General features: G+C 33.5%; 3 protein-coding genes across 4 annotated transcripts in view; 2 read left to right on the top strand and 1 right to left on the bottom strand.

Moving 5' to 3' along the window:
• Positions 1-1,601: 1,601 nt before the first annotated feature.
• On the top strand, positions 1,602-3,506 carry LOC119599673 (brahma-associated protein of 60 kDa). The gene is made up of 3 exons (XM_037949548.1): positions 1,602-1,821; positions 1,899-3,125; positions 3,190-3,506. The coding sequence occupies exons 1-3, from the start codon at positions 1,699-1,701 to the stop codon at positions 3,343-3,345; spliced, it is 1,506 nt and encodes a 501-aa protein (XP_037805476.1). The 5' UTR covers positions 1,602-1,698; the 3' UTR covers positions 3,346-3,506.
• A 1,019-nt stretch (positions 3,507-4,525) lies between these two features.
• On the top strand, positions 4,526-6,539 carry LOC119599664 (cleft lip and palate transmembrane protein 1-like protein). Its single transcript, XM_037949533.1, has 3 exons — positions 4,526-5,083; positions 5,178-5,618; positions 5,680-6,539. The coding sequence occupies exons 1-3, from the start codon at positions 4,634-4,636 to the stop codon at positions 6,469-6,471; spliced, it is 1,683 nt and encodes a 560-aa protein (XP_037805461.1). The 5' UTR covers positions 4,526-4,633; the 3' UTR covers positions 6,472-6,539.
• A 202-nt stretch (positions 6,540-6,741) lies between these two features.
• The window catches only part of LOC119599663 (nose resistant to fluoxetine protein 6), a 45,130-nt gene continuing 30,971 nt past the window's right edge, over positions 6,742-20,900 (bottom strand). The window contains exons 1-7 of one of the 2 annotated variants that reach the window (XM_037949532.1): positions 13,340-13,418; positions 12,794-13,056; positions 9,829-10,007; positions 9,053-9,766; positions 8,826-8,991; positions 8,144-8,767; positions 6,742-7,503 (exon numbers count right to left, since the gene is read on the bottom strand). In XM_037949532.1, the coding sequence (XP_037805460.1) occupies positions 7,375-7,503; positions 8,144-8,767; positions 8,826-8,991; positions 9,053-9,766; positions 9,829-10,007; positions 12,794-13,000 (2,019 nt within the window). In that variant the 5' untranslated portion in view covers positions 13,001-13,056; positions 13,340-13,418 and the 3' untranslated portion in view covers positions 6,742-7,374. Of the gene's footprint in view, positions 7,504-8,143; positions 8,768-8,825; positions 8,992-9,052; positions 9,767-9,828; positions 10,008-12,793; positions 13,057-13,339; positions 13,419-20,900 lie in introns of those variants that run through there. The other variant, XM_037949531.1, reaches the window with a different exon arrangement.

Raw genomic sequence — 20,900 nt, 5'->3', positions numbered from 1 at the left:
AGTACAGATACAGAAATAAGTCAAAATACCGATACCGCTACCGAATTAAGCCAAAATACCGATACCTTATCACCGTTTCAAAACGGTTGCTATCATTGTTTATAGGTCTTCTTATAAACCTTCAGCGAAAGATCTTCTAATAGGCCTTCAACGGAAGACCGTTTAATAGGCCTTTTTGAGTAAACCTTCTATCGGCCCCCTTACACAGCGTTTTTAGAATTTTGTTGCGATTGCAGAGGGGTGAGTTGAGTATGTAAGCTAATTTTTCGGGAATATAATATAAGGAAAAAGCATTCCGCTGTCGTTGCGGAATGCGTTATACGCATAATATATGACTTGAAATCATTGAGAAAGTACTCGTGAACGGTTCGGTTATTTCACTGAGTGGTTTTGACTATTTACGCGTAACGCTATGGATTTTCTGAAGTTAATTTAATAATCAAGTTAAAACATGTGTATCATGCCGGAATGGAAATGTGGCCTGCCAGTGAAAACAGTATCCCTTATTTAATTGTAAGGCAGAGTATTTTAGGTTTATATTTCAGTACATATTAGGGTGATCGACTCGATTTTTCAACCGGTTTTAAAACCGGTTTTTTCTGCTTTACCAGTGTCGGTTTTTTCTAAATGTTGATTTTTCGAATATCGAATAACCCGGTTTTTTCACTTTTTAAAAATCGGTTTCGAATACTTTTATTTGGTTTGTATTTAAAGATTATTTAAATGAAATTTTGAAGTAAATAATACAGCGCGTTTAAATATTCGAGTCCAGGAACTAGGATATATTTTTTTAAAGCACCATTGGTTAAACTTTTTTGATTTTCCTAATTAATTAAAAAATTTTATTTGTAAAATTGATAACTGTTTAATAAAATTTTATTAATCTTAAGATTATATTCCAACTACAATAATTAATTAACCGCTGAAATATTATGTAAGTGTTGGAATGCCTATGAAAATTTCCTAAAAGGGCTTTAGAATAAGCTAGGATTACATAGTACCTTATGTTTAACAGAAGTGTCCACTTTTTTCCTATTTTTTTTTTATATTAAAGAAATAATGTAAATCAGACGACTAGATCTAAAGCTATAATCTGTTAAACTGTTAAAAATCATTTCGGGCCATGTTTTATTAATCAAATTTAAACATAAACATTAATTTCTTCAAATTAACATATATTTTTTTATTTATTATGAAAAACCGGTTAACCGGTTTTTTCTGAATTTGAAAAATATCAACCGGTTTTTTTGAAATGTCAACTATTCGAACTATTCGAAAACCGGTTTTTGGAAAATGTCGAATAATCGATCACCCTAGTACATATACAGGAAATAAAAATTGCAAATCACGTAATACTTTACTTTAAAAAACTGATGCAATAAATGTTCTTGCTCTATTTCATTGTTATAAATTATATACAAAATCCCACTTAAAAAGTCTCTCGGATTCCGTTTTTATTTAAAATCTTTGAAAATTTTAAAATTAGCGTATTTTAGAACTTAGCCAGCTTACAGTCGATTTTAAGCCGCCGCCGATATTTTTAGTGTCAGCCGCCGTAAATATTTGTCGGCGCAGGGCTCTGCACTTTTTTGACATTTGACAGGCAAAATGGCGTCATTTCACCACAAAACTTTGCGTCGTTGAAAGAGAGTACATAATTTTTGTCGTGTAGATTTTCTGCTAATTTTTTTAAATAAAATGTCTCAAAGATTTGCTCCTGGCCAGCCAGGGCAATCACCAGTGCCTGGACAGCCACGTTATCAACCACCACCACCTCAAGCAGCCGGTATGCGTCCATACGCAGCTGGAACGGGTTTTCCGGTACGTATGCGAATACATATGTATTTGATCGATAGTGAAGCACAAAAAAAAAACAAACATTTTTATTTCCATTGCAGCAAAGAGGTTTCCCTCTGCATCCCAGCAACCCGCAAACGGTGCAAGCTAACACAAATTCACCTAGTGGTCCTCCACTTCATCAGCGTGCCTCACAGCCAGGTTTTCAAAGTGGTCTTCGTGGGACAGGCAGTGGTGGGGGTAGTAAACGTTCTGCCGAATCGCGTACTGTAAGCAGTACACAAAATAAAAGTGAATTTTCAGCGGCCAAAAAGAAAAAGAAGTTGGCCGATAAGATATTGCCACAAAAAGTGCGTGATCTGGTGCCGGAGTCTCAGGCCTATATGGATTTGTTAACATTCGAACGTAAATTAGATGCAACTATAATGCGAAAACGTTTAGATATACAGGAAGCTCTTAAACGTCCCATGAAACAAAAACGTAAACTACGCATTTTCATTTCGAATACTTTTTATCCCAGCAAAGAACCTACAAATGACGGTGATGAGGGTTCGGTAGCATCGTGGGAACTGCGCGTTGAAGGTCGTTTATTGGAGGATGGTAAGGGTGATCCCAATACGAAAATTAAGAGGAAATTTTCGTCATTTTTCAAGTCACTTGTCATTGAACTCGACAAGGAGCTCTATGGTCCTGACAACCATTTGGTTGAGTGGCATCGTACACATACGACACAAGAGACCGATGGTTTCCAAGTTAAAAGACCTGGTGATAGAAATGTACGCTGCACCATACTGCTGTTATTAGATTATCAGCCATTACAGTTTAAGCTGGACCCACGTTTGGCTCGTCTGCTGGGTGTTCATACACAAACCCGGCCTGTAATTATATCTGCGCTGTGGCAATATATAAAGACTCACAAGCTACAGGATGCCCATGAAAGGGAATACATTAATTGTGACAAGTATTTAGAACAAATCTTTGGTTGCCAACGCATGAAATTTGCGGAAATTCCTCAACGACTAAATCCTCTTTTACATCCTCCAGATCCAATTGTAATTAATCATTTCATAGAAAGTGGGGCCGAGAATAAACAGACAGCTTGTTACGATATCGATGTGGAAGTAGATGATACACTTAAAACACAAATGAATAACTTCCTAATGAGCACTGCCAGTCAGCAGGAAATTCAAGGTCTTGATGCCAAAATTCACGAAACCGTGGATACAATCAATCAAATGAAAACGAATCGGGAATTCTTCCTTAGTTTTGCTAAAGATCCTCAAACATTCATACAGCGTTGGATAGTTAGTCAAACGCGAGATTTGAAGGTGATTTTTTTTAATTTTTATATTTGGTGATTTAATTACTGAATTGTTTTATATTATTTATTAGGCTATGACTGATGTAGCTGGCAATCCAGAAGAAGAACGCCGTGCTGAATTTTATTATCAGCCTTGGACCCATGAGGCCGTTTCGCGTTATTTCTTTACGAAAGTTAATCAGAAACGTGCTGAACTTGAACAAGCTCTGGGTATACGAAATGGTTAAAGGAAGTGAAAAAGTCATTTTATGTTCAATCTTAACTTTCGGTTTAGTTTTTAACACATTTAACTTATCTGTCTCATTTAATTATTTTGTGGTATAAGTCAGATGGACTCATTTAAATATAAAACATAAAATTAAAGTATAGTATTGTATTGCAACAATGATTTATTTTTCAATTTCAACATAAATATTGATTTAAATCTAAATTCAAAAATTTAATAGATGATTCCAAAAGAAATAAACATTAATATAATTAAGAAAAAATTCGATTTGTAATACATATTTCATTATCTATCAATTTCTTCATTTTACCTTACCATAAAACTGACTTCTGCAAAATTGTATCACGGTTGCTACATAAACGACATTTATGGCGGTTTTAACTGTATTCCGGGTGCCACCTACCTGAAAATATTTAAAATTATGAATCAATTTTGACAATTTTCAATACTAAACTTCTCTTGTCATCACTGAATAGTTAGTTAGTTTGAAAGGAGGATGTATATACATCTAATTCGAAGAAATACACCTAGGTCTCTATCGGTGTTGTGCGCTCCTTAACCAGTGCCTCAGGTGGGAATCGAACACATCACCTTCGGTCTGCCAGACTAGAACACTAACCTACCGGAGATCACCATCACTGAGTAAGTTTGGAACATTTCTGCACTGGAACTCATCCAATTCAGAGCCTATCCGGTTTCCAACTGACAGATCGACATAAGGACCCAGAATGTAATTATTTATTACACACGTAGAGCCAAACCTAAATAAAGACGTTGAGCTTTGCGCAAATTATTTTTGTTTTTATAAAATTTATACGCTTTTATTTAGGAATGGCACATACAGTTTGAAATTTTGCCAATGAGACTTCACAGTAATCGTTATTAGAAATTCAATAAATTAATTGGAAATATATCCATTTAAATATATCAGGTTTTTTTATTAAAATTATAAAAATTGTTTGGAATAAATTGGGATGTTGGATAGTCTTGGTTTTTAAATATTGGTAAAGAAAGATAAATCTTATTTAAGTGTTTGGAACGTTGATAATACAATTTTTAGAATTGTTTAATTATTTCAAAATAACATATTAATGAAAAGTTGCCGACCTGCAGCCAATTTTGATGCGCCACAGAAAATTATAATGTCAACCGCCGTTTTCTTAATGTTTGCCGGCGCTGGTCTCTGTATACAACTCAGCTGTTCGGCATTTTTTTATTTCTATTTTTAAGGCGTTTTCTGTTTGTTCTTCATAATTAATGGAAAATTATTAATTAATATTTCAATAAAAATGGGTTTTCCATCGATCACCACAATTTTGGGAGTAGCCTTTCTTGGCTACATCGGTCACTCAATGTGGATGATGGCCCAATTGTTTACCACACTCAAGTGTAGTGACATTCCCTGCTACACTTCCTTTCTGACAAATAGACCACGTATGCAATTGGCCCTATTTACCTCGACCAGTGCAAATCCCATTTCTGCCGAGGTAACTAAACTAGAGTCATTAAAGAATTTCAATTACTGGGAACATTATGAAAAGGACTATGAAATTCAAGTGCCGGCAAAGACAAGACGCAATGGCACTTTACACTTACAAGTAGTGTTGGCTTTAGAAGGTGAACCTTTGGAATGGAAGACTCTTAAAAGAGATGGGCCCACTGTAATACATAGTTTAAGTATTACCGAGTACATGATTCCAAAAGCTGAAGCCTTTAATTTGTTAGGAGAGAGTGGTAATGTAAGTTTAGTTTAGTTGAGTTGTTTGTTGCTGATACGCCAAAAAGTTAAAAGATTTAAGAAACAAACTTGTTTATGTTAAAATTTTCTTGCAGAAGGACCAACAGAAAGAATCTAAAGCAAAGAAAAATTCAGCAGCAGCAGTTAAACCCAAAACTCATATTATGTCTGAAGTACATGTATCTTTGCTTACCGATCTGATCTCATTATCTGCGAAGGATGTACCACCTGAAATGGCACAATTGATACATGTCAATCGACATCAACAGATTTTGCCCATTTTGAAGACTGATTTTTTTAATATACGCATGAAAAACTTAGTTCCCGTTAACCGTAATATGACCACATTTACTATAACATTTCATTTCCGTCCCATGAGTATTGGTAAATTACGTCTAATGCTTATGATAGAGCATGCAATGAAGATGATGCTTCAAATGGGTTTCACTAAGAACGACATTGAAGAAGTTAAATCTGTGCTGTCTGAAACAAATCTATATTTCCTTTTGGCCACTATATTTCTGGCCAGTATTCATGTAAGTAATACTAGAATTTTAAAGTAAAAAAAAAAACGCAATTTAAAATGTTCTTTTACAGACTCTCTTCGATTTTCTTTCCTTTAAAAACGATGTAATATTTTGGCGCCAACGAAAGTCCTATCAAGGTCTCTCTATGCGCACTACGCTTTGGCGTTGTTTTTCCCAGATCGTCATATTTCTGTACTTGTTGGAGGAGAAAAGCTCTTTATTGGTCTCAATACCAGCTGGAGTTGGTGTTTTAATTGAATTATGGAAGTGCAAAAAAATTCTCAAACTAGAAGTCACCCTAAGGGGCATACACAAACGTTCAGAAGAAGGTGAGGCGAAGGCAATTGGTACTGCTGAATCGAAGACCGAGGAATTTGATAAACAAGGCATGCGCTACCTCAGCTATTTATTGTATCCTTTATGCATAGCTGGAGCAGTGTATTCACTTATTTATCAACCACATCGTAGTTGGTATTCTTGGACACTGAATTCCCTGGTAAAAGGCGTCTATGCATTCGGTTTCCTGTTTATGCTTCCTCAATTGTTTGTTAACTATAAACTTAAGTCTGTGGCAGATCTGCCATGGCGAGCATTTATGTATAAAGCATTTATAACATTTATTGATGATGTATTTGCCTTTATTATAACTATGCCAACTGCCCACCGTGTCGCTTGTCTGCGTGATGATGTTGTATTCCTTATATATTTGTATCAACGTTGGCTGTATCCAGTCGATAAGAAACGTCTTGATACAGGACTTGCTATTGAAGAGACGGTGGATAATGAGGATTTGACTCAACGTTTGATGGAAAATTCAATGGAAACTGCCACTACTAGTGTAGAAGATAAGAAACTTAAGTAAATAAATGTAGAAGACTTTTTTAATTTTAATATTTTAATAAATACATTCCATATTTTAATGTAGACAAATATTTGGTTGTTGTCATTGGATAAAAGATTTGAGTCATCATATTTTGTGTTTGTTTTCCGAAGTTTGACATTTTTTTAATTTAGCACGCCTGCATATCTTGAGTCAATTTAAATAAAAACAACTCTATCAATAGATTGGTTTAAGACTAAACATTTTATTTTTCAATTAATTCAATGTATACATGAGTTTAGCACATTATATTTGTTTATGTTTTAAATTAAAAAATATTTTTATATAACAACTTGTATTACATACACATTATGTATACATACGAATTTTTTCATTAACAAACATTATGATTATTTATTAATTAATTTCTAATTACAAATATTTAATACATATAATTAAAATGTTTTCTTTTAACAAAGTAGATAGTAATGAAATGATCATGTATGTTGGCGTGTATTTGAAATGTGTTAAAAAAATGTAAAATGTTTTATAAACGACCTTAATCCTTTGGAATAATTTAAATAAAAAGTAAGAAATAGCAAGAGTTTGTTCGTTTTTTTTTTTTTTGTGAAAAGTTTCTTAATTTTATAAATATACAAATACATAAGTACATAATAAAATAGACAATATTTGTTTTATAATTTAGACGATTTCTTTTCGAATAATGTTAATTTTATAATGATTTATTTTTTTTGTGTTAAATAATCTTGAAAAATGTATGATGAGTTTTTTTGTTTTTTTATTATTAGTTCGTTGATAAATAGAGGAGTGTTTCGTTTCGAGTTTTTTTTTTTTTTGTTTTAATAAACTTAACAAATAATTATGTACATAATTAAAATATATAAAACAATTGCAAGCGTAGTTGTTGTTTTAGTTATTGATAAATTAAGCTAAACGCTTTTTTCGACTAGGAGATAAAATTTTGAGCATTGTTACTACAGGGGCCTCAAATGACATGGATACCACAAAGGAGAGTAAATATGAGGCCACCACAAATCCAAAGAACATGACAACCTGTAAAATGGAAAATAAAATTATAGAAGTTACCGTTTTTTCTTAAAAACAAATCTAGTTTAATGAGTGGTGAATTTAATAACATTTGGTAGTGATATTAAAATAATAGCATACTTTTAGGCATGATAATTTAATCTTAAAAATAACAATACAAGATGGTATTTTGTTATGATGATTTCCTTTATTAAAATAAATACATTACAACCCAGCAAAAAATAATTGATGTAATACTTTACAAACGACATCTTAATCACATCTAAAAATGCGATTGCATACTTTTCGCTTTTATAAACCAAACATATACTTACAAATTAAAACACAGTTAAAAATGAGAAAAGAGATGTAGAAAAGTCACTACAAACAACATATTCGAAGTACTTCAAATTTTGATGAAATTTACATAAGCGTTTCATTGAAAGAATGTGGTTTATTTTTGACATACAAATATCGGATTTTTACATCTTCTAAAGATAAGATTAGATGTAGTTCAAAGTTGTCAGAAATGAACAACATACCTCCAATGACACGCTAATGTAAAATTCATAGGTTTTTCACCTGAATTTGAAGCACTTCGGGTTACTAGTTGTGATGAAAATTCTACATCTTTTGCCACACTTTTTTTTGCTGGGAAATAACTTACCATTGTATCACCACCCAAATGTAAAGGTGAATCCGTATTCAATGCCATTGAACGTATAACAATGGGATGAACCAAATAGGCACAGTATGTAACTCTGGAGAAGGGATAAAGGCATGGAGCTGACAACAAAGTATTCACAAAGCCTCCATAACCCGTAGAGCAGGCAATAGTAATCCAGGCCAAGGATAAAGCCCACGCCGAATGACTTAGAGAACTGTATAGAGCAGCAGTAAGTTGTGAGAGTTCGGCACGATAAAGACCAAACACTAAGACGAACAAATTCAGGGATGCCAAAGTCCAGGCAGTAATCACTGTTGGTTTCGATAAACGTATTTTACAACTTGTGCGGAAAAGAATCCAACCCACAGCCATGCCTATTAAATAGGGACCCAAACGAGTCCAGGGTTTATCATAAATTTTATCGAACAAGGCCAAAGGATCATCAGAATCGGGACGATGATTGTTGGTAAAAGCAATGACGGCAGTAGTTATCCATGAGAGAACAAGGAAAACACAAGTTGTAAAAGCTGATAACTTAAAGTGACGTACTGATACTATCAGTATTATGGCTCCAATTATATAGAATTGTGTATCATTAGCCAAATACCAACTCCAAAGCATGCACTGCAATATAAAGTAAACATTTTATTAAAAAACTTGAAAACCTTGAAATATTACTTACCATTTGGTCCACGGGAAATAGAGTGTTAATATAGAGCATATTGCGCCACCAATAATCGGGACAGGTAATGTGGTCATTAGTGGGAGGATCAAAAATAGAATAGGTAGCCAAATATTTCATTGACACTTGCACCACGCCCAAGACAAACAAATAAGGAGCGGTTAATCTGTAACAAAAATAAACTTTATGAATAAAAAGATTTCTCATTTCTGTAACCAAAAACATACCTCATAAAACGGTACATAACCAAACCGAAAAAGTGTGCTGTGCATCTGGTAAATTCGTTGGTACCCTTGGCCAGTTTATTTAATTTACCCTTGGCATTTGTGCGGAAATACAGATATGATACTAAACAACCACTGATAAAGAAGAAAGTATCCACACTGAATGGTCCATTAGTGATAGCTTGGAAGAAGAAATTCTTTTCTACATCTTTACGCAATTCCAAATTATCGGAATATTTAAATATGACAATACAAGTATGACCCAATATAACCCAGGCCATTGAGAAGGCTCTTAGACCATGTATAGATGGTATAGTATCGGAACCAACATTACGATCACAGATGGCATTGAAATTTGTTATGGCTGAGAAGGATAACAGCAGCTCAGAATAAATGCTTAGTTTCTCGGGTTCATGTAAATGCCCTTCTAGATGTTCATCGGATGTACTATTGCTGGCAATAACACCATTAATATTTGTTACAGTATGTGGCAAGTTAAGGACTATATTCAATTCTTTAAGAGATTCTTTTTTCAAGGATTCATTCGTCACCGAATCACTGTAGTCGGAGGAAGCACAACCAATACCCGAAGAAGTTTCACTGTTATTCATCATTTCCTTGTCTTGTTGTCGCAAAGCTTCGCGCAATTGTCTTCTTAAAAATACTTCATACATGGTTCCCGTTAGAATTAAGAGCAATACAATTGTTGATACAATTCTGCAAAAAATTCCGAAATAATTTCCAATTGTTAGTATGTGCTAAAAAGGGGCAAAACTTACATTAATATCCAAAAAGTACGATCTTCAAATATATTAAATTCCCGATCGGTAGGTACTCGTACATCCAATATATTAATGGCTCGTGATTCTATTGATCTATAAGCATTTTTGGCCAATTCTTTAACATCTCCACTGGAGCAAGACGAGGGCAAACAGACACCCACATAAACAGTTCGAACCTGGAAAAGGAAAAAATGTTTTAGTAGATCGTTTTATATAATTATAAACGATTTCAGCTTTTTTGTTTTTAAAGGAGAGGTTGATCTGTAAAATCTTCGGGATTCAAATATTCAATAATGCCATCAGACATGCTTCGTTCGTTTCATATTGCATGTTTAATGACGTTACATATTATCAAATGTGGTGGAAGTTGTAACGTTGTTTTCATTACCAAAATAAAGCACTAACAATACTAGTTTTTTTGGTCTTTTCTACTCAAAACTTTGGAACGGATTGTTGTTGTTCGACTAAGATTAACATTTCCACTGGAAGTTTTTTGTAACATGTTTATACCAACGAAAATCTGTTGAAACTGTTCTTCATTCAATGTGACAACTGCTATGTAATTGGGAAGCTACTGAGTAATAGGGCATAAGTGTTATTTATGATGGTTGAAGTCAATGTTTCACAACTTACACTTCTCAGGTGGAGGTGTTCCGTTGTCGTACTGTGGAGTCTATGAACACACTACTATCTGAGCTATATAGTAGCCTACTATTAGTAGGAGAATCGCAAATGCTAACGATGTAGCTGTGTTGATATCGAGTAAATTTCTCGATACAATATATCGCGTGGAATCTGCTCTTAATCTACTTAGTAAATATAGCATTTCCAGTGGCCTCAGCTTAATCCACTGAAAACGGAGTTGGTTCTTTTCAACTAGCGATTCAACTAGTCCTTAACTCAGCGGTCAGACGGAATGCTTTAGATGCGTGGTCTGGTTATGGAATGTTGACTACTGCGTTACGAAACCAGAGTTTCACTGCCCTCTCCATATGCTCTACATTAGTACGAATATGCACGTGCAATTTTGCATAAATGTGCTCGTAATCCTGTGTGTGCACTCAGAATAAGTACCATCATACTAACTTCAGAATTTCTCATTTTGACGAGATTTCTCGTCTTGCTCTCATCAGGGTTACTCCATAGAATCTTTGTTGTTCTATACACCGTTTCATTATTCCTAGCGGCCTTATGTGATTCTCTCACCCATATTCAGCTTTTATTGCGTCGAATTATTTTGCGTTTGGCAGGTTAACTGCCTCGAGCTCCCTTCCCTTTAAAGCTATTATATTCGCCCTTTAGTTGCCGACTACTCCCGAGTGGCCTGGTACCCTAATGATGTAAACCTTACCTCTGGTAGAGTTTTCTGTTAAAGCTTTCTTGCAAACCAATACGGTATTAGATTTAATTCTATCACCTAATATCGACCTAATTGACTTCTGGCTGTGGGCGCCATATTTATTCTAATCCAATTTACGCATTCCGTTATTGCTCGGACTTCTGCCTGGAAGCTAGTAACAACAGATACCTATAGGTATTTGCTTTAATGTTCCGCTTGACCAAGACATTCTATCTAGGATCAGCATTTCAAAGTTTCCGACATATTCTGTGTCTGGTATGCGATCAGGCACGTCCGATGTGTATAACCTTCCAATGTGTCCAGTAAACATTGATGACGTGTCCTATAACCGTTTTTGGCCAATTCGCCTAAAGTAAACAGCCGTTCAGCTGTAAGCGCCGCCTCATATCTTAAATATGTTTAATGGGTGGAATATCTAGCAACGTTTCCAGAATATAATGACTTCTGAAGAAGCGGTCATAATGAAGAGGAGGATGAGACGTATTCCGTCAGTATCCCTTTCTTTGAGATATAGAGGAGCTTTTTGGGATAAAGGCTAAACATATCTTCAACTTTATTAATGAAACTGAGTGGTCTTATTCCAGAAGCAGCTGGCATTACTTCGCGCAGCCTCCTGTGACTAAGTAGAATCAGCAATTAAATGGACACAAGTGAGCACCATATGAAGTGAATGAATGCCATTAAATCTCACCTAAATAGTTTCGATGATATGAGGTTACCGAATTAACCCATTATTAGCCCCTAAACATTTGAACATTTTCAAAAATATCGTTATATTTTAAAACTTTATAGAACAAAAACAAGTAAGAAGTTATAGTCGGGCGAGGCCGACCATATAATACCCTACAACAGTTATAAAAATAAAATATAAATTAAATAAATAATAAAGCATTTAAGTTGAATTGTACCTTGTCTCAGATATACTTTAGCCATTTTTTTGTTGAATAAAATTGTGTACATTTAAGTCATATTTCGAAGAGGGCTTTGTACAGGGGCTAGGGTCAAATGAGGCTCTATCATCGAAAAATTCATCAGGGTCATGAAGGCTAGTATAGAACTTGGTTTTGCAGCTTTTTGTCCAGATACGAGTATATTGAACATAATTATGAACTTAAAAGCCCTATTCGAGGGGTTCAGTTTCATTGAATTATCTTCAAAATTGCGACCTGTACTTTGATTACAAGGTTTACATGCCCTTTGTTCAGTTGTATGGGGACTAATGGACCGCTTATAACCATTTTCAATAGGTTTTGTCACTAAAATAATAGAAGATCATGTACCAAATTTCATTGAATTTCATTGAAGTTTGATTACAAGGTTTACATGGACGGACAGACGGACGGACATTGCTAAATCGTCTCAGAAAATGATTCTAAGCCGATTGGCATAGGACCAATATTATTGTGCATTACAAACATCAGCACAAACTCAATATACCCACTAAAATGGTGTGGAGTATAACAAGAGTAAAGGAACTCAATCCAATATTATAGAAATATTCTTATATTACTAAACTGTTTAAAGAGATTTTTCGGGGAATATTAAAAATATGTATATATAATCGGAAACTTAAATGGAATCCAAAGTAAGAATTGTACTTACAACACTTGTAGGATATGTTTCATTCAGGAGCATTTTAATAATATAAAATCCCGGAATAAAAGGTGGATTTTCATTATAGACTGATGTATAAGTTTGCGTATGAGCTTTGGCAAATGGTAAACCGGAATTTTTGGCAGTTTCTCGGCGTATTTGATCCTCTTCATCGTCATCATGATAGACTGCTCTACATAGAGACATTGAACCCATCCAATAGTTGTTGCCATAAAAGAAACCAGAAGCATAATGTCCCGAAGCATCATCCACTATTAAAGAATAAAACAAGGAAGATAGGTTAAAAAATATGCTATTAGCAGTAGAGTGTTAAATATTTATTTCAATAAGAGTTTTAGATTGCATTAATTTGTAACTAAATACTAATTAAATTTTCTGGAACAAGCATATGCACGCAAATAAACCAGAAAAAATAAGCCACAAATGATTTCAAAAGCGAAAAAAATAAACGTCAAGTCAGCATTGTATTCGTAATGTAATAGTAAAACATTGACTTATTGTTACATAATTGTAATAATTGCATTTGGTTAATACCTTAACAGCAATAACAAAAATTACAATAAATAAACAACAACAATAGTTAACATAATTTGTATTGACTGACGACGACGACGTTGCTGACTAAAACCACTAGACTAGACTTGAACGAGTGTGTCTCTAAATATGCACTCGAAATTACTTTTGGTTTTGTTTTTCATTTAGTGAATACATCTCAACCCTGTTTAACATGTTATTTGTAAATTTTTCTCAAATATTTCTGAATATTTTTTATTTGTCCGATGATTATAGATTTGATATTAGTTAGACTTGCTATTTCAATTTAGATCGTTAGTGGCGTATCGGTTCCGGATTGTAAAGCAAATTTTTACTAAATTAGTCTTAGGTGTAGTTTCTTTTTACTTTTAATACAGAGTCTGGGGGCTTTGGGTTACATAAACTTAAACGTTATTGTTGTTAATCAACCATAAAAGTTGTTTGCACACATTCCACAGCAACAACATAGCAGTTACCATATCTGAACATTTGTGGCAAAGCCAATGTTGTTGCAAAGGTTGTGTGTGTGTGTGGGGGCTTGCAACATATTTTTTTGTTTCTTTATTTCTGTAGTTTTTTTTTCTAACGCAAACTATTACAATTAGAGCTTCGATTTGGCGTTTGTGTGTCTAATATGTACGTTGAAATATCGAGTCGTTCCTATATAAGTATGAACATGTTGAACCGGAATAAAAAATATATATTTTTTTTTGGTTCGAATCAAGTAAAGTTGAGACACTGCATTTTATTTCGTTAATTTTGTTTTGAACGTTTTAATTTTTTAGCCAAGACCTTGGTCAAGGTGAAGAGTATGAAATGTGTAATGAATAAAGTTGAATGAATGATTTTGATTGTTTCAGAATTTGCACTTGACTTTTTTAGTTGTACGTATGATGTTTTAATTGTTTAAAATATTCATCGCAAGTGAATTCTAGGATGGAAAGTATTTTTGTATTCTAAGCTTCTCTCGAACTAGTTCCTAGGCTTTATAACTGCTCTATAAAATAAATGCTTTCCAAGAAGACAATTCCATCCAACTGTTTATACCCAGCATCTAGACAATATCCGATCTAGCCACGTCTGCCCGTCTGTGGAAAGTACGGCGAACATCGGAACATGTTTGATCCGACGTTCATAACTGACTTAAAAATAGCTGTTAAACAATGAAATTCTACATAAATAGGTTGTATATTAGCCCAAATTTCATCAGAATCGGTTCATAATTGATCCTGCTCTCCATATAATCCCTCTTATAGATTATCAGTTAAGTTCGGTATAGATAATGTTACCCTGATATTGATATAGATATATGAAATATGTATATAATGGACTCTGATGGACTCTCATGCTTATTAAAAATTGGACAATCCTTACAAATTTTTGAACCCTTTTTTTGTCATATTTTTAAAAGATCTTTCTATATTTCGGAATTGATTTTATTGGGCACATTCTCGAAAGTTAGGTAGGATGTATAAACAAACTCCATAGATTAGATTAGAGTGAGCCCTAAGCACTGCGACCCTATTTTGGATATTTTGTGCAGTTGAATATATCTTTCGGGGCTAGTGTTGCAGCACCTAAGATTCTTTCTCGACGAGTCCTTAGTGTTGGACAATTGCACAATATGTGTTCTGAGGTTTCCTTCTGACAGCCACAAAATCTGCATAGCTTCGTTGTGGCATTTCCTAGGATGAATTGATGATATCTGAGACCACAGCGTCCCGTGAATAGTCTCGTTAGTATTTTGAGATCACTTTTGTTAAGCATTTGGGATTTTCCTCTTGATAGCGTGATTAAGCGCTTGGTCTGTCTAAGCCACTCTGGGCTTTATTGCATTTTGATAATATATCAGATTACCTTGGTCGGTTTGGAGGCCTCTAATTACGCCCCGAGTTAAGCCAAGGTTCCTGGGTGAAATACACATCCAGGAGGTCAGTAGTGAACTTGCGACATAGCAAATGAGAATCTGCCTTGGCGTGATGCAAGTTCACTTGCAGGCACCAGATGTGCTTTGTGCCATAGATATTACTGGCTGGTTGGTACGTTTTAATGTCTGCCGGACCGTTTCGCCGTTGCAAGGGTAATTTCTAGGATATTACCTTTGCTGACTCGGTTCAGTACCTTCCAGTACTCCACTGACAAATCAGCATTTTGCCCTTCTATTAGGGATAGCACCCTTGATGTGTCCGTTTCGGGCTTTTCCGGGAAATATCCCACATAGTTCTCAGCCTTGGAAATTTCATCTTCGGACAGGACTTGAAGTAAGGCTCCAGTCCAAAGCTTCAGCAAAGGAACTTGTTCTCTAATACACTTGGAAGAGTCTGTGCCCTTACAGTTGAATACCAACCAACCGGGCTTAAATGAGCATCCTGCAAATTGTGTTTTTATAGATCCCTTATTCAGCTCCATAGTTTTACCATCAAAAATGTCAACTCTAAATGAGTCGATTATTTCTTGGTAAAATCATAAACATTTGCAATCAAGAGTTTCAATAAATATCTCTGTCTCTTTTTTTAATAAATATACAAATAAAGTTTATATATTTAATAAACCCACTCATGATGACAAATGAGATACAAATGTTTTAAAGAATCTTTAGAAAAAAAACGTTTTAATTACTTGTTTTGACAATTAGTCAACTAATTTTCTGATTCAGTTAATGTCAAAAAGATTAAAAACATTTACCATTGAGTTACATGCAAGTTCAATGTCATAAATATGACATTTGATTTTTTTTTTAATTTTTATAATGAAAAACGGAAACGAGCTAATCTTTTAAAATAATGCGAATGAATAATTTTATAAAAGCATTAAGTGAATAAATTAAAATAGTTATTCTTAGTTATTTGCAATTATAGTAGGGAGGTCTTTTTTAAACTTTTTTCAGTTTCTAATCGGACTAAACAGTATTCCATTCATTATATCAGGTTATACATTAAGAAAAATAACAAATTAAGCATAAAGTCGTAGTCGAGCAGGTCTGTTAATAGTACAACATTCACCTGCTTTCATCGGAAGGCCCTTTTAATGTATCTAAGATCAGATATTTTGATAGAGTAAATAATATTATAATTTATATTATGATTTATGAGGACATTAACTAATGTATACACTAATCCAAAGATCAGTCAATAGACTAGTTCATAGAATAGTCAAGCGACTAGTCCATACAACAGTCAATAGATAAGTCCATAGAAAAGTCATGGAATAGTCCATAGAATCGTCATTAGTCCATAGAATAGTTAATATACTACTTATATAATAGACTAGCTTATAAAATAGTCAATAAACTAAAGAACAGACTAAACAAGTCCACAGAATAGTTAATAGACTAATCAATAGACTTGACAATAGACTAGTTACGCAGATCTCCTATGGGGACTATAAATAAGGACTGAACTCTTTAGAGTTTGGTAGAGTAATTTATTATTTGGTACAAATGGTCTATTACCACAAATTGACAAAAAAAAAGCATCCCTAATGTGCTTAAAATAATGTTGTTTTTCTTTAAAGTAAAGTCACGCAAGTGCAATGGGTCTTAACTCTTCTTTAGTTGGAAAAATTGTTAAAGCACTTAAAGTTTTGTTACTCTAATTATATTTATGTACATGTGTATGTAAGAAAAAGATGGTATACGACAATATAATTGCATGTGTGAATGTACTAATGTACATTATGTAGTTATTTAAATTTTTTTATTATTATAGTTTAAATGAAACAATTAGTAGTCATACGACAATTACGAAAAAAAAAAAAATAGTTTGCCTCAGGCAATGTCACTCACCACTCACTTGTACGTTCATTTGAACATAAAGTTATGTTCATTAAATTATTAAATTTTTATTATTTAATAAAGTTTGTTAGAAAAAATTAAGTAAATTTGTATATTTCTTTTTTCTAAATTTGCTAACAAAAACGTTAAACAATAAAATCTTGTTGTTTGTAACCATTTATGAATGATCACTGATCGTCCGTCCGTATGTATATATATAATTAATGTTTTGCTGAAATATTAATTCTTGAGGCGTTATTTGAATTATAAATTTATTTAATTGTCAATAGTACAGGAGTGTAGTAGTTGGTTGAGTATTGTATTTGCTGAATGAATCTATTGATCTATTGTCATAGTAAATATTGCCGTCCGCCAAATTGTATTATGTGTATGTACTATTTATTTACAATAATAATAACAATTTCAGAAAAAAACCCTGCAAATTTTTATTAATTTTTAAAAATAAATCTCTGTAGAAGGTTTTTAATATTTTCTTTTTCAATTTGTAATCATATTTTTTGTATATAACCACTGGCCATAAATTGTCATTAAATATAGTTAGCGGGTTTTTTTTATAAAAATTGCATAATTTTAAAAATTACTTTCATCGTCAATTACTGGGTTACTTAATCGGTAAATTTTAACATATTGAAGGGTATTTCATACTCCAGTGATGATATAGCAATGTCAATTTTCCTAAGGCCCCAGATATCTTAAGGACCAAACTCGTCATATAATCAATCAAGAATTCTGTCAGTCACCAGTATCTTCTTGCCCAGGAAACAGGGTTCAATATATTTAACAATTTTTGAATTTCTTGTGAAAAGGCAAATTTCAGTCTTCGCCGGGTTAACATTGAGGCCTCTTGCTGGAGCCCAACTTAAGGCCATATTCAAATTCTTTTCAGCACTTCTACGAAAGTAATTTGAATCTTTGCAGAGCAGAAAGTTAATTTGTTAATTGTAATCAATTTCTTGAGGTCCCAGATGTCTTAAAGATCAAACTCGTCAATATAACCAATCAAGAAATTTTTAAAAAAAGCAAAATCGGTTCACAAATGATAGATAGATAGATGGATAGATAGATAGATAGATAGATAGATAGATAGATAGATAGATAGATGATCGATAGATAGATAGATAGATAGATAGATAGCTAGATAGATAGCTAGATAGCTAGATAGCTCGCTCGCTAGCTCGCTCGCTAGCTCGATCGCTAGCTCGCTCGCTCGCTCGCTCGCTCGATCGCTCGCTCGCTCTCGCTCGCTAGCTCGCTCGCTCGCTCGCTCGCTTGATCGCTCGCTCGCTCTCGCTCGCTCGCTCGCTCGCTCGCTGCTCGCTCGCTCGCTCGCTCGCTCGCTCGCTAGATAGATAGATAGATAAGATAGATAGATAGATAGATAGATAGATAGATAGATAGATAGATTAAGATAGACTTCTAGATAGATAGATAGATAGATAGCTTTCCGATTTAGATATTCCTGTCCCATCTAACTAGGATGTATGTTTCCATTTATATGTTTATTTCTTCCCTCTGTAATGATTCACTGTTAAATAATTTTTAATTAATTTCTTTCTGTAAAATGTTACTTTTTTCAATAATCTATTTCTTTATAAATATCCATTCTAACATAATGATTGCAAAATATTCATTTTGATAACAAATGTTTAATGTTTTTGTAAACCTATTTCTGTAAAACTATAACAACATAAGTTGTGCAAACTAGCCCAGATATAATTTAATAGTTGTACACACTTTTGTAAACACCTTGAGGGCTTTTTAAAAATTTTGTTTTTAAACCCTAGAAAACCCCCAAAAGATAAACAATCTTGTTTTTTCTTATTATTTTATTACAAATTTATTTACTGTTTATGTGCATAAATGTTGTTATGAATATGTTTAATACTTTTACCTTAATAATTGAAATCATAGTGGTTGATTAGTGTTAAACTGTTATTTTTTGTATATTTTCAAATATGGTTTACTAACTGATAAATAATGTATGAAAATACACTGAAAAAATTAATACTAATTTTTATTACAAAATAATATGGTTAAAATGGTACACAAGTAAGACGTCAATGTGCTTTGCCTGTCTTCTTATACTTTAAGCGAATCGTCCTGAACACCCTGTATTACTTTGATATTACACTTTTTGTCCAAAGAAGTCCACAAGATTATTGATTAGAATAGGTCTAATTACACTTTTATAAAGTCAATGTGTCATACATAGTAGCGCCCAGCAACGATGTGCCTTGTTGTTCCTATCCTCTATGTGAAGTCTCAATTTTAATTTCCGGTCAAGAATTACACCTAAGTACTTAACTCTATCGGCCCCCGGTATCTTCTTGCCCAGGAAATTTTTGTCTTTCTTGTGAAAATACAGACTTCAGTGTGTGCCGGATTAACATTCAGACCTTTGAATACGGCCTTGAGCTTGAGTATTACAACATTGTCTCCATAGCAGACAGATCTAAGCCCTTTCTCAGTTAGGGTCCTTAGGAAGCTATTTGTTGTGGTTAAAGAGAGTAAAGGGGACAAAATGCCACTCTGTGGTGTACCGTGGAATAACCTATTTCCTGACAGTTATATCGTACGCCTCGCAGCTTATCCATCTGTTCCTTAGCAGTTACGTAGCACCCGGTTAACATGAAACTGGTCTAAGGATTACATAACAGTGTGCAAGTGATTGAAGTCGCCTTCGATGTCAATGCATACGCAAGCATATATAGTTTGCTATCGAAGAATTCACCTATATAGTGGACAACTTCATTTAATGCGGTTTCCACTAATCGACCCTTTTCATAAGGAATTCTGTTTTTAATCATACAATCGACTATGTATTCCAAGGTTTTAAGTAGGAAGTATGTTAGGTTTATCGGCCGATACGACTTTGGTATCATATAACTGGACCTTCCCAAGGTTCCGGATCTACCCTATTACCGGTGCTTTTCCTGGGCAGATTTCCGCATTCGCGGAGGATAACTCTCAAACTATTCAACCCGGTTACTTGTGAACATTTCTAATTTGGCATCTATATCCTCTTTATTTATGAAAAGTGTCTTGTCTTAAAAGGTTCTTTAGTAAGGACCAATTGGTGTCGTAGATTGTCATAGATCTTGTGGCTTAAATACCTTTGACTCAGATATTTATATAAAATTTTCGTTCCAAACTAAATCAGTGGATTATTCATTTTTTTCAAGTGTAATAAGATACTAACTCAGTTTTTTTGTACATATTTATGGTTAGGTTTTAAATGTATATGGACGTACATATAATAACAATAATCGAACGTGCCTCGAACCATATTTTTTTTTTACCATATCACACTTCCATTTCAATTGTACAAGTAATTGAATCAATATGAATTATCAACTTTTGCATGAGGTCTTATTCGTTGTCTTGTCACGATGATTTCCCTGTTATTTACACTTTTGTTTTTAAACAATTTTCTCAGATTTGATTTCAGTTATTATTATTTATTTATCTTTTATTGTAAATAATTTGAGTTTAAGTTTTATTTGTAGAAAATTGTTAAATTTAGAGAAATCTATTGGAAAAAGAAAAATGATTCTACTATCTATGGAAAATTTTAAATTAATAGATTTTTAAAGAAAAACTAAATAACGGAATGCTAAAATTTTTCTTGAACAAAACATTTATACATTTTATATTTGGAGTATTAAAACATATTTGGTTAATACTTATGTTAATATAAAATAATAATAATAAACTTTTTCAGTTTTTTAATACGGAAATAAAATCTGGAAATACATGTTGAAGTATTAT

Source organism: Lucilia sericata, unplaced genomic scaffold (assembly GCF_015586225.1).
Source record: "Lucilia sericata isolate MDLA Ls3-8-SP2 unplaced genomic scaffold, ASM1558622v1 Contig000084F_arrow, whole genome shotgun sequence".
Lineage (NCBI taxonomy): Eukaryota > Metazoa > Arthropoda > Insecta > Diptera > Calliphoridae > Lucilia > Lucilia sericata.
This window is presented reverse-complemented; position numbering and strand designations above follow the sequence as displayed.